This window comes from Vidua chalybeata, chromosome 5 (genome assembly GCF_026979565.1).
Source record: "Vidua chalybeata isolate OUT-0048 chromosome 5, bVidCha1 merged haplotype, whole genome shotgun sequence".
In the NCBI taxonomy this organism is placed as follows: Eukaryota; Metazoa; Chordata; class Aves; order Passeriformes; family Viduidae; genus Vidua; species Vidua chalybeata.
The window spans coordinates 18,385,764-18,399,188 of record NC_071534.1 but is presented as its reverse complement, the minus strand read 5'-3'; the positions used below and the strand labels follow the sequence as shown (position 1 = coordinate 18,399,188).

General features: G+C 42.0%; 1 protein-coding gene across 1 annotated transcript; it reads left to right on the top strand.

Moving 5' to 3' along the window:
• Positions 1–250: 250 nt before the first annotated feature.
• Positions 251–13,332, top strand: XRCC6 (X-ray repair cross complementing 6). The gene is made up of 12 exons (XM_053942508.1): positions 251–341; positions 457–566; positions 669–807; positions 3,099–3,353; positions 4,218–4,401; positions 5,742–5,928; positions 7,160–7,328; positions 8,472–8,633; positions 9,541–9,670; positions 10,338–10,438; positions 11,992–12,105; positions 12,869–13,332. Exons 1-12 carry the CDS (start codon positions 251–253, stop codon positions 13,063–13,065), a joined length of 1,839 nt encoding a protein of 612 aa, XP_053798483.1. The 3' UTR covers positions 13,066–13,332.
• Positions 13,333–13,425: the final 93 nt, after the last annotated feature.

The window sequence follows — 13,425 nt, the reverse complement described above, 5'->3', positions numbered from 1 at the left end:
GGCAAGTCCCGCTGTCATTGGCTGAGGCTCGGAGTCGCGAGAAGCGCGTGAGAAGCTCCCGCCCTTCGCTGCCCCTCTGCAGCCAATCCGCGCGGGGGGGAGGGGCGGTTGCCCCGGGAGGGGCGGGGCGTGGCGCATTCCCGCTCTCGCCATTGGTCAGAGCTGTTTCGGGGGCGGGGCGATCTGGCGGGCGGCGTTGGCTGAGCGTGTGCGGGGCCGCGGGGCGCGGGCGCTGCATCTGGCGCGAGCCATGGCGGGGTGGGGGTCGTTCTACCGGGGCGAGGGGCTGGAGGAGGAGGAGCAGCAGCAGCAGGAAGAGGAGGAAGGGTCTGACGCGGTCGGTAAGGACCCCCCCCCACCCCCTCACGGAGGGCAAATCGAGGCCCGCTGCCTGCTTTCCAGGCTCCACGGGCGTGGAAGAGGTTGGTGCTAAAACTGTTTCCCCCCGTTCCGTAGCGGACCAGAGGTTTTCGGGCCGGGACAGCCTCATTTTCTTGGTGGATGCCTCCAAGGCCATGTTCGAGTCCGACGGAGAGGCAGAAACTCCTTTCGACATGACCATCCGGGTAGGGATGGATAAGCTGCTAATGGCTAAGGCAAGACTTTCACACACACTCCTTTCTGAAAACTATTTTCTTGTAATTTTGACCTGGGTGCGTTTTTTTCAGTGCATCCGGAATGTGTATACCAGCAAAATTATCAGCAGTGACAGGGACCTGTTAAGTGTTGTGTTCTATGGTACAGAAAACAACAAGAATTCGGCAGATTTCAAGCACATTTATGTTCTCCAGGAGCTGGACAATCCAGGTAAAGTGGTATGAAGGTTGTGTAAAAAGAGGGAGTAAGGAAATTGGTGTAGTAGCATTGTCAATAATTCATCTCTATAAAATCAGAGAGCTATCAGATAAGTTCTTACTGAATTCTACTGTTGGTGGTGGGGATAGATTTAGATATTTATTGAATGCTTAGAAAATTCATGAGAACCTAGCAATTTCTCTTAGAGTTGGTTCAGATCCTTTTCTATGCCTCTTCGTATATTTTAATGTGGTGGCTTCACTTGCTGTCTGCTAAACCATAGAGTACCTCAACAGAACTCTTGGATGTCCATCAGAAAAGTGTGTGTCCATGTTAAGGCACCATGGATTCCAGCTGATGGAGAATATCACCGAATGGCTGAGGTTGGATTTTGGAGGTCATCTTGTCCAGCTCTCCTGTTCAAGCAGGTGGTTCAATATGGTAGCCTGTTTGGAGTGTTCCATCTCTTATTTCCATAATAAGTTCTGCAATTCTTGAATTTTGCTCTTTCATTTTCTTAAGATTACATACCATCTGCTTGATAATAAGTGCTGGTGGCTGAATTGGAAAGGCAGTAGGAGAAGTGCAAAGAATACATGCTAGTGGTGACAGATTGTCTGACAGTTGAGAGTCTTCTGGGAAAATTTTGTCTATAACTTTTCATATCTCTGAGGATGTTTGATTTCATTTTCTTTACTAGGGGTTGCAGGTTTAATGACACAGGGGCTTCTCCTGAAATAATTGCATCTTGTCCTATTTTCAGAATTTATTACAGTAGAGACCTGATAGGACTGCCTTAGGTTCTTCTCCCTTTTCTGGCAGACAGTGCCTCATAGGTCTTGCTTTTTCATTTTCCTCCTTCTTCCCTGCTTGTCCTTTCTCCCATGTTAGAGGCAGTAGCCTTGCCATGAGGATAAAAACAGCACAGGTGAAAGGTGGGTGTTGTTCTGATGCCTTGTGAGGCTATGTGGAACAGAGGCTAGACAGAGTTAAAGGAATAAAGTAGGTATTTATTAAAAGGCCTTCAAAGACTACACCTGGGGCAGTACAAGAGCCTGGCCATGGCTCCACCCAAGATGGACGCCCGATCACGAGGTTTCACACTTTTATAAGTTTTGGTCCATTTCCATATTGGGGTTAATTGTCCAATTTCAGCTTCAGGTTATGAAGTGCCATCCTCCCAGATGGCTCTCCTCAATTTGCTGTTGTTCACAATTTTTGGGCCTGAAGCTGCAACAGTGTCCTTGGTTCTCAGGCTGGAAAGGATTGTTTTGTCTACCTGCCCTGTGAAGAGAACTTGCTAACACTTTATATGAAAATACCAATGTAGTACAGGAGCTATAAAATATGAAAGCTAAAATTTAAGGCATCATTTCAAAAGGAACAGAATTGTGTATTTGCTGCTCCTGGAGAGCAGTCCTCGGGAGAAGGAAGAGATGCTATAGGTGATTATTATGGAGTATGTAATTATGAACATTTACATTGAAGGACAGATGAGGAGATGAAAATAAAATAGTAGAGGGAGAGGAAATCATTTTCAAATGAAATTTTGTAAGTGCTATAGAGCTTAAGTGAAGGACAAAGGAAGAAGCTCTGCAGAATGCAGTGGCTGAAAAATGAAAGCTTGTCTCCCATTGTAGAGTATCAGGAGAAAACAGAACCTGCTGTTAGACAGGTGGGAAAAGGAGTCCTAGCTGGGTTGAAGTAATCCTCAGAGCTGCAACAAGGCTCTGGACACCTGACCTGAATGTTGCTGTGCTCAGCGTGGTGATCTGTGGGCTTCATCTCACCTCTGTGTGGATTCTCCCTGATATGAGGGGCGAGGAAGGAGGAGGAGGAGCTCTCCACCTTCCCAGCATGCTGTGGAGATGCAGGATGCATTTCAGACTCCTCTCTTTTCTGTAGTGGTGCAGCAGTCTGCTGTGCCTCTGCAGCAGGTGCAGTTTGCTGCCTTTGCTGCTGAGCACTTGGCATTCAGTGGAGGAGTGTTGTAGTGGAGGTTTGCAATACTTTGATCCCTGTCATTTTCACTTCCCCACGGAAAGAGCCCACATTGGTGCCCCAGGGTATTTTGTGTCCTCTTGCCCTAGCAGGTGCTTTCAGTGGTAACTGGCTTGTGATATTGCAGATGTTAGGCCATGCTGGACAATTTTCTCAGCCAGGTGTTGGAAGGACGCTGCCACAGCGGTACTTGGGAGCATCCCTTGGATGTCAGCTGCAAGGGACCCCCGGTGCATGCTTAGAAGAGCTCGTGGTACTTCTGTCAGTATTTCTAATGCCTGTGAATGCTGTTGCCCCTCCAGGTGCGAAGCGTGTTCTAGAGCTGGACCAATACAGGGGAGACGAAGGACGGGCACTTTTCCAGGAGAGCTTTGGCCACAGTGCTGACTATTCCCTGGGTGAAGCGCTCTGGGCCTGCTCGAACCTCTTCAGTGAGGTCCGAGTCAGGCTGAGCCATAAGAGGATCATGCTCTTCACCAACGAGGATGACCCTCATGCCAACGACAGTGCTAAAGCCAAGCTGGCCAGGACCAGAGCTGGTGATCTGAGAGATACAGGTCATTATTTCCACTTTTAATTTTAGACACAACAAACTTGATGAATCTTTGCAGCAGATGTTACCTGCATTGCTGGTTTTTGATGGGAAAAGATGTAAAATCATCAGAACTGGGGAATGTTTCTGAAAGTTTCTAAACCAGAAATTTAATATCCAATCTAAATTAGAATGTATGTTTTCTGATCTGGTATCCACTTGTTTTATAGGATCACCTTCTAGTTTGATAGCATAAATGGGGCTAAGCATGACATAGCATGACAGGGCCAAGAAAATAAACTTTTTTTTGTTATTGTACCATTTTTCAGGAAGGGAATAATAACACCAAGTTAACACAAAAAGAAAATTACTTTAATGGTTCCATTTTGAATTAGCTGAAGGACATCAGTCTGAGTTCAGAGAGTAGATAGCATTAGTTCAACTGTGTAGCTGAGGTAACCAGTGTTTTTAGAATTCAGGAGATGTCCTGGATCTAGAAGCTGTGAAGCTTCCATAATCCATTAGCCCCTGTGACTAAACAAAAGGGGATTTTCTGAATTTGTACTCCCCTCTATGCCTGAGGTAAGATTATATTTTATAGGAGCTTATCAAAGCGATTTCATATTCAATGCTGTCCAGATTCTTAATTAGAGAGGAAACATTTTCTATTCGGCATTGTTTTGACTGAAGTTAAAGAATGTGTTTTGCCTTTTGCCCTAGAATCGCCCCTTTCTCCAGAATATTTCACATCTGGTACAGATGACAATTTGGAGCTTATTCTTACTTAAATTATTTGTGTAGATAGAGAAATATGAGAATGCTGAGATACATGCTGATGAAGAAAAAAGCAGTTTCTTATCCTGCTCTTTATCTCTTTCATTGTTTCTAGGTATCATCTTGGACTTGATGCACTTGAAGAAGCCTGGAGGGTTTGATGTCTCTCTGTTCTACAGGGATATTATAAATGTAGCAGAGGACGAGGACCTTGGGATCCATTCTAAAGAGTCAGAGAAACTGGAACATCTCATGAAGAAAGTACGAGCAAAGGAGACAAAGAAACGGGCTTTAGTCAGGTTTGTGCCTAGTTATGATACATCATTCAGCAGGGGCACCTGATGTTATTTTCAGACTGCATCTCATTTTCCTCTTCTGGAATCATTGGTCTTTAAAGGCATCAGTACTTACATTCCTCAGTCTTAATTCTTTAGTCCAAGATTGGTGTTTCTTCTGTAGTTTCCAAGGATATTTGTGGATGAGAAGAGCAGAGTGGACATCTTTTTTCTTCGGTGTGATGTATTCTGCATTGAGCTTGGCCAGAAATGATAATTTGTTAAACAATTACATAATTGCCAAGTACTTACCTAAAAAGCTGCAACATAAAAAATAGTTTATAGTGAAATCTGATTGAAATTAGGCTTTCCTGGCCAATATTAACTTAAAAAAAATTATCTGAATGTGAATGCCAGGTATTTTTTCCCGTTATTGATAGTTATATGTTGCCAGTCTGTCTAGGTACTTGGCATGGATTCACACAGCCTTGATATTTCTAATCTCCTACTAAAAGATTAGAGATACTTAAGAGAGATTACAGGGATCTTGACAAAGCAGCTAGAAAGTATTTTTGGAACCACATGCTCCGTAACAGTTGTTTTTTTAGGGAGTGAGCTCATAGCAGAATGGTGTGGAAGCACATTAAGGGAATGAACTTCAAGGCCTAATGTTTTTTTTTTTCCAATAAATATTTATAAAGTATCCCAACCTGAGCTGTTGTCACTGGCATTCTTGCTTCTGCTTGCAGCTTTATTTTCTTTTCTGGGAATGTTCCTCAAATTTTCTAATAGCTGGGGAGGAAGAATCCCATACCAGTGATACCTTTTACAAGAGAGGAAGCAGCATTTGTAGTAACTCACTGTTCTGCTCTCATAACTTGACGATTACTTCTATTTTTAAACTTTTGCATCTGTTTTTTTCTCTACTGTCTGATTTATATTTTTTTCTAAAATCTTGGTGTTGTTTGTCTTAGTGGGTTTTTTGGGGGAGAATTTTGCCTTCTGTGCAAACAGCTATGAGAATTCATGGCCTTTACAATAAGCATAATTGGGGTACCCAAACGGGGACTTGTCCTGTGCTCTGTTTGAGCATAGCTGCCCTTCAGTGAAAAAAAGGTCAAAAAGAAGTGTGGTAAATTACTTGTGTTTAGATAACTTTTTTATGAGAAATGATGATAATTGCAAGAATATTTTTATTCAAGTGAGATTATAACTCAAGTGATAGTATGTTTCCAAAGATATATGTGATTTTGGGGGAGGAGAACAGGAGAAGGTCAAAGGAAATAACTTACATGAAGAGGTGATTTTCTTCTGTAGAAGTGATTTTTCAGCAATCTCAAGTCTGTATCTGCTTTTTTACACAGGCTAAATCTGCATCTGGGCAAAGACATGGCACTTTCTGTTGGTGTTTACAGCCTTATTCAAAAAGCTTATAAACCACTTCCAGTGAAGCTTTATCGGGAAACTAATGAACCAGTTAAAATCAAAACAAGGATGTTTAGTGGAAAAACAGGCAGCTTGCTCCTGTCCAGTGACACAAAAAGGGCTCAGGTAACATATTGATTATGTGCCTGCTTTTTCTTGTCTCTGTGATTTGTGAGGGAGATGCCAATTCCCTTGCTGCTTTTGTTTGTATTGCACATTCAGGATGAGATACAGAAATATTTGCATCTGTATGCACCTGGGGACAGGCTGGTCGTGTTGTGAGCTCTGCAGGATGAGAATGGGTTGTCTCCCTGGCTTGACTGTCATGGGAAGGCATAGCTGCTGGTGGGAGTGCTGTCATGAACACAGGTCGTTTCTTTCTGTAAGGCAGGATGAGGTTGTCAGAGCCTGACCTTGAGTGACCCTCTGCCATTGCTGCTGCTGTCAACTTTTGATTCGTTAGGAACAGATTTGGTCCATTTTGTTAAACATGCAAGTGTGAATCACAGCAGAGTTGGAGCTATTTTCCAAACAAAAGACATGCTACCTTTGGAGGGTTTTGTATAAACTTTTCTTTGTTTTGCCTTCCTGCTTGATAGTTTGGCTGATGTAAATTGAGTGTCACATCGTGATCAAGCACAGCTTTATTTCAGAACAGGTTATGTAGTTGCTAGGTATACTGTCACAAGTGTGCTTTGTGTCTTCTTCCATGTTAATAGCTCTTAAAGTTGTTGTATTAAAATGAAGTATTTAGTCTATTTATAGTGGATATTAGTTTCTTGAAATAAAGTATAGAAGATAAACAGAAAGCTGAGCATTAAACCCTGATGTCTACCTTCAGCTGGACTATAATATGGTTTTGATTTTGTGATACGTGACTAGTGCTACAGAAACATTGTTTCTCAGTCTCTATTTCTGTCAGGAGCAGGTAGCTGACACTATCTGCTGAAGTAAGTTTACAATTGGACAGGACCTCTGAAAAAAGTCTGGTATAACCCAGCCCAGAGCAAGACTCACAAAACCAGATCAGATTGCTCAGGGCTTTTTTGGGACAGCTCTGAAGAACTCCAGAGATGAGATGTGACAGCCTCTCTGTATCAGGGCTTAGCCATTTTCTTAGAAAAGTGCATTTTGCTTATGTTCAGGTAGAATTTCCCTTGGGATAATGGTCACAGACTGTCACTTGCCATTTCACTGTGCACTACTTGTGAAGGTTTACACTGTCTTGTCTATAACCTTCTTTAAAGTAGTGGAACACAGCAATTGCATCCTCTTCCTGCATTTCCTGCCCTGTCCTGCCTCCTGTTCCTCTTTTTTTTATGCTGGCAGCCCTGTCATCTGCTCTTCCCTGGTTTAGACATATGGAAACCGACAGATTGTGCTGGAGAAAGAGGAGACGGAAGAATTAAAACAGTTTGATTCTCCAGGTCTGTTTCTGATTGGCTTCAAACCACTTTCAATGCTAAAACAGCACCACCATATCAGGCGCTCTCAGTTCATCTATCCTGAGGAGTCCCTGGTGAGAGGTAAGCAAAGATGGCAAGAGAAGATTTATCACCTTGCATTAGTGTAACCTGTTGATTCATCGTGTGTTTGAGTGAGGATCATTGAGTGTAAAAGCTTTGTCTAACTTAAAAACTTGCTAATGCTTAGAAGAACTGTATTAACTTTTATTGCCCCTCTCAGTTGCAGATCTTTCTTGTTTTCTTCTATACCAGAACAGCCAATTGTGCTTCATGTTTATCCATCATGACAAGCAGCAAATTTAACCATGCAGATGTAGTCACAAAGTACTTGTTTTAGGCATTCATGAAAGTGAAGGATCCTAGTGCCTGACAAGAAGGTAAAGATGGTTAAAAAAGCCCAAACAAAACCAATCAACAACAAAAAAAGAAAAACCTAAATCCCAAACCAGGGGAGATAATTGCTGTTTTTAAGTCCATATCAGCTAGGAGTGGAAACATGATACTCAGGAAGTATAGACGAATTAACAGCACTTTATAGGCTTGTAAAGAGAGAAGGCAAGGACATTTAGAACTGCTTCTTTTTGCCTTTTTATAGGTATACATAAATCTGTTTATCTAGAAATATATCCCAATCTACAGTAGTAAGAAAAAACCTTTAGCTCCTCGGTCTAGCAGTGGATAAAGAGGGTTGAGTTATGACCAAAGGCTTTGCAGTGTCTGACAAAAGAACCTTAATGCTTGCTTCTCTAACTGCAGTTTCCTGGCTCAACCACATTCTTTATATGTCAATCTTTCCCTGACCACCATGTCTGGTGAAATATACCTGAGGCAAATACATGTCTCAGGAAGAGTACTGAAGTCTGAATTCTTAGTGTGTTACTTCTGCAAAAGGTCTGTGATCTGCTTCTATTGTGTGATGTCCCACCACACAAAAATAGACTTTGTAGATAAAATTTCACAGTATTCAGTTGCTCAGATGGTAGTGATTTCACTTCTTCCACTAGAACTCTCACTGCTGGTCAGGAGAGACTCACTAACATTGTCCATTTTGAGTCTTCTCCCTTCCAAAATTTGCTTTTTACCTCCACAATAATGCAAGCATTTCAAAGAAGTCACAGGTTTTGAAACTGTGATATCCAGGGTTCTATTCCAGAACAAAGGAGCAAAGCTGTCAGTCTGACCAATCCGCTGTTTCCTTTGCAGGGAGTACAACGCTGTTTAATGCCCTATTGATGAAGTGCTTGGAGAGGGCGATGATGATGCTGTGCAGATACACTCCTCGCCGGAACGTCCCTCCTCGCTTTGTGGCCCTGGTTCCCCAGGAGGAAGAGCTGGATGAGCAGAAAGTGCAGATAGCCCCTCCAGGTATGGGAAGAGATGCCACCTTTCCCTGTATGATTGGATGTAGTCAGTGTAATGGCGTCCTGTATTGAGGGAAAATATTCGTAGTGCTACCCTCCCTTAAAACTAGGGAAAATGCTTTCCAATGTTCCTTTTCTTCAGTTTTGTCAGTTTAAGCATCTGATGTTGAATCTATTTTTAAAGCCCCAGTCGCATCAGTGCTTGCTCAAGTATGACCTGGCTAGAGTGTTTTCCCTGCCTTCTGCCTCTTTTTAGCAGATTCAAATAACTGATAGAGAAATGAAAAGCCTTTTTTTCCTGTTTGAAGACTAGACAGAATGTCTTTTCTTGAATTATGTTGTATCCTTGAATAGATTGTAAAGTATTAAATAAATAATCTCACATATAGTGAACCTCATGCCATGTCAGATGAGTGGGGAATGATTAGGGAGCAGATTCTTGCTGTTTTGCATTTTCTCACCTCTTTAAGTGCAAAAACATCCTCCGGGAGAATGTAAAGTAGGGAAGTAACAGTGCTTGTGTTCTAAGTAATGTATTTCAGAATAAGGTGGGCAATAACTTGATTTTCAAAGAAATCTTTTTCAAGCTCAGACCCAGTGAGAGGTGGGAGAGATGGACTAGTTGATGTCCTGCATATAAAGCAAGTCATTTGTATCCAACTTGTAGCTATGAATTTAGTCTGAATGTCTTTCACAAAGCCATTAGAGATGTTGGTTACAAACACTGAGATTAGGATTGAGTGTTGTGCTGTAGGCACTTGGAAGTATAATGGATTGCTGTTGTTAACAACAAAACATGTAGTTAGTTTGGAGTCATCAGACCTCGATAATAACCATCTTCGTTTTTCTATAAATTATTTTGAGACCATGCTTCTGTGTAACTGTTGTCTTCCTCCCTCTCTTCTGTATAGGTTTCCACATGATTTTTTTACCCTACGCAGATGACAAACGTAATGTTGATTTTACAAAAAATGTGCCAGCCAGCCAAGAGCAGGTAGATAAAATGAAGGAAATAATTCAGAAGCTGCGGTTCAAATACAGGTACCTGGAGATAAATAGGGTGCAGGGGGTGGCATGGGGAAGAAAGCACAACCATTGCTTGCTCTGTTGCATGTGTTGTTCAGCTGTGGTGTTCCTGAGATCAGATTTTCATGTATTTTGAATCATTCTGGATACTCAGGCACCACAGTGCTTTATGTAGCATGTTCTGGAGTTCTTTGTAGAATTGCTCTTGTTCTCTGGGCTGTTGTCATTTGTTGCAGAGGTATCACATTTTATTGTGTTTCTGCCACTCTACAGCAGATCACACCCAGATCATTTAAATTAGAGCACTTTAGAAAGAAGTGTTAGGCCTTTTTTTCATCATAGTTGGAATAAATGCTATGAAGTACTTTCATGGGAGATTTTTTTTCCTAGATACGTGGAAGCCACCATAACTGTACATAAAATATAATACCACTATCTCCTTTTGCTTCATACAGCTTTCTGACTCTCAGACAGCATTCTTATGTGGTTGATGCATGACAGGAACTATCCTGTCATGCAGGATTCAGCAGGTAAATTGCAAAGAGGAAAAGCAGTTCTGATGCGATGGATTGTTGTGTGGGAAAGAGGAAAGCTTTATTCTGACATAAGTTGGTGGTAGATCTTACGTGTTTTGTCTGTCTTCTTGGCAGCATGCATTGACATTTTGAGGGATTCTTGACAGGGCTGACAGCTTTGAGAACCCAGTTTTGCAGCAGCACTTCAGGAATTTGGAGGCTTTGGCGCTGGATATGGTGGAACCAGAACAAGCTGAGGATCTTACAAGTGAGAGCTATTGGCGGGTGTGAAGGGAGGCAGGGTAGGGGACTCGTGACTTTGTTATAAGTCAAATATGTGCTACTACAAACCCAAATGTATTTTAAGAAATATTTCAGTTGTGTGGAGTTTCACTATGTAGGATTCTGGATGCGTCCATTCTGAAATACTGAAACCTTATTTTCTATTGCTGTCACTTTTAAGGTAAAGAAAAAAATGCTCATTGTACCATCCAAAATTAAAATTGAATCACCTTTTTCCTATGGTGAGAAATATTTTCTCTGAAATTCCTCTCTTCAAGATTCTCATTAATATTTCAATGTGAAAAATGGGCTGAATGAGGAGAATTATTCTGCTGGGGGCAGTGCTGCCACCTAGTGACTGGGAGAGTTTATGTGTAAGTGTCTTGTATAAGCGCAGAGTGGGTCAGCAGGGAAGGGACCACAGTGGGTCATGTGGTCCAACCCCCCTGCTCAAGCAGGGTTATCCTACAGCACATTGCACAGGGTTAGTTCCAGGTCGTTCTTCGATTGTTTCTCCTGCGAGGGATACTCTACAACCTCTGTGGGTGACCTGTTTCAGTGCTCAGTCACCTTCCCAGTAAAGTTCTTCCTCATGTTCAGATGGCTCTTCCTATGCTTCAGTTTCTGCCCATTGCCTCTTGTCCTGTTTCTTGGCACCACTGGGAGTCTGGCACTATACTCTTGACACCCTCCCTTCAGATACTTAGATGAGGTTCCCCTCTCAGTCATCTCTTCTGGAGGCTGAACAGTTCCTTCAGACTTTCCTAATAAGGAAGCTGTTCCACTCCTTTAATCATCTTTGTTGTCTTCTGCTGGACTCATTCCAGGAGCTCCATATCTCTCTTGTACTGGGGAGCCCAGAACTGGACACAGCATTCCAAATGTCCAAACTCTTGATATTACCAAGAGCTGTAAATTTCTCATTTGGGAGTATCGTAACACAAGTATTTGCATTTTTGCATGCTTGCAGGACACTTGTAGACTAGTTATTACAGAAGCACAGTTGTGCCTGGTGTTGTTATGGAAAAACAGTCAGACTTGTTAGCACCAATGCAGCTTTAAGAAGCAGGTGTTCTTTATTACAGTACGGGATGCATGAGGGGATATCTCCACCAAAATCGTGCATCTCTAGAACAGAAAAAGCTGTTTATGTAGGTTTTCTCAGAAGAAACAGACACGTGGGTAATCATTTCCCCAAAATCATGAACATGTGTTAGTTCCCCTTTGTGCACACATTTTTCTGTTCCAGAGGTCTTTCTGGTGGTTGTAGTGCATGATGAACTGGTGTTACATCCCAATACAGAGTGGAGTTGGCATACCTAAGCTAGTTCATATTTTGTGAGTCCCTTCTTGGTGAATATTTAACATGATCCTACAAAATAAAGTATTGTGTGGTTCCATACACTAGTGGTTTTGTAGAATGAGCATTGTATTTTTGCCACCAGGTGAGCTGATAGTTCATCTGGCAGTAGGGATGGCCTTGTAGACTTCCTTGTGATCACGCTGTTTCTGAGAGGGCAAATCTTTATCTTTTGCCAGTGCCAAAGTCTGAACAGATGAGCCACAGGCTGGGCAACCTGGTGGACGAGTTTAAGCAGCTCGTTTATCCCCCTGACTACAATCCTGATGGGAAGGCTGTAAAGAGAAAACAAGGTAGGTAATGGTGGTGCAAACACAGAATATAATATCTTTATTCTGTTTAGAAGCTTCTGTGTTTTCAGTTTGTGTCATAGTTTAAAGAAGCTGCTTGTGCAACAACTGCTGATCTCCACAATGAAGTATTACGTCCAGTATTGATTCTTTGAGAGTAGAGAATATTGTGGTATCCAGTTGGAGAGTTGCTGGAGTGACAAACTGCAGTGTGAAATATAGGAAGTAACATGGGTAAATGACTGCAGAATATATATGTATTATATATGTATAATTTTAGCAACTTTCTGTTCTACAACAGAATAGTAAAATCACTCATGCTTTCAGTTTGTGTTGGTGAGACTTTTATACATGGGCTGTTTAGCAAGTCCAAGATGGGCATCTTAAGGGCTAAATGTGTAAGCAATGCTGAAGTCCATGTGTAATTTGGGAGTCTATGAAATACTGCATAAAATGAGTGTCAGTTAGCTGAGCTCCCTGTGGAATCATTGCATTCTGCTGTCTCAATGAGAATTCCTTAAGTTTCATTTGGAGGGTGATGTTTTCATCAGAACACAAAGTTTCATACTTCAGTTAAGATCACTCCTATCAATGAAATACTGCATGACTTACATAGTGATGTGTTTGTTAAAAGAAAACATGAAAACTATGTCTGCGACTGTAGCTGTTAAAGCACCATGTGCTAATGGCCATTAACTATGGTGTGTATAAGAAACACTGATGTCTAATTTTTAAAATCTTTGTGATCTAAAATGTATCTTTCTAGCTCCTGATGACCAAACTGAGAAGAGGCCCAAGGTAGAAGTCTCAAAAGATGAGCTGCAGAATCATGTGCAGAAGGGCACTCTGGGCAAGCTCACTATACCTGTCCTGAAGGATGCATGTAGGTTTTTGGGGCTGAGGTGTGGAAGCAAGAAGCAGGAGCTCGTGGATGCTTTAACTGAATACTTCAATGAGCGCTAAGCTGGAGAGGAAGGCCCTGGTTTACTTCTGTCTGCTTAGAATCTTGATTGTCTTATGTGGGTGTTGTGTCTATTTAATCTTGCTATGAAATCTCTGTCTAGCAGTGGAGAAACTTTTTACTTTGTTGTGAAACATCTCTGCAAAGTTGGATTCTGTTGACAGTAGCTAAAGGCAGAAGTAAATTCCCTGTGAACTCAGGTCACTGCATATGGACAGAGTTGTGCCTTGCTGGTTTCTTAATAAAAGCTTGGACCTTTTCCTTTGCAACACTGACTGTGCTGTCTCTGCATCATAAAGATAGCAGAACTCAGTTCAGGGTAAGAAAACACAATGATCTGTGTTAATGGCACCACATGAATT

Coding starts and splice junctions, on each gene's coding strand:
- XRCC6 (XM_053942508.1), top strand. CDS start 251: ATGGCGGGGTGGGGGTCGTTCTACCGGGGCGAGGGGCTGGAGGAGGAG. Junction 9,671..10,337: donor AAGCTGCGGTTCAAATACAG/GTACCTGGAGAT, acceptor GATTCTTGACAG/GGCTGACAGCTTTGAGAACC. Junction 10,439..11,991: donor ACAAGCTGAGGATCTTACAA/GTGAGAGCTATT, acceptor ATCTTTTGCCAG/TGCCAAAGTCTGAACAGATG.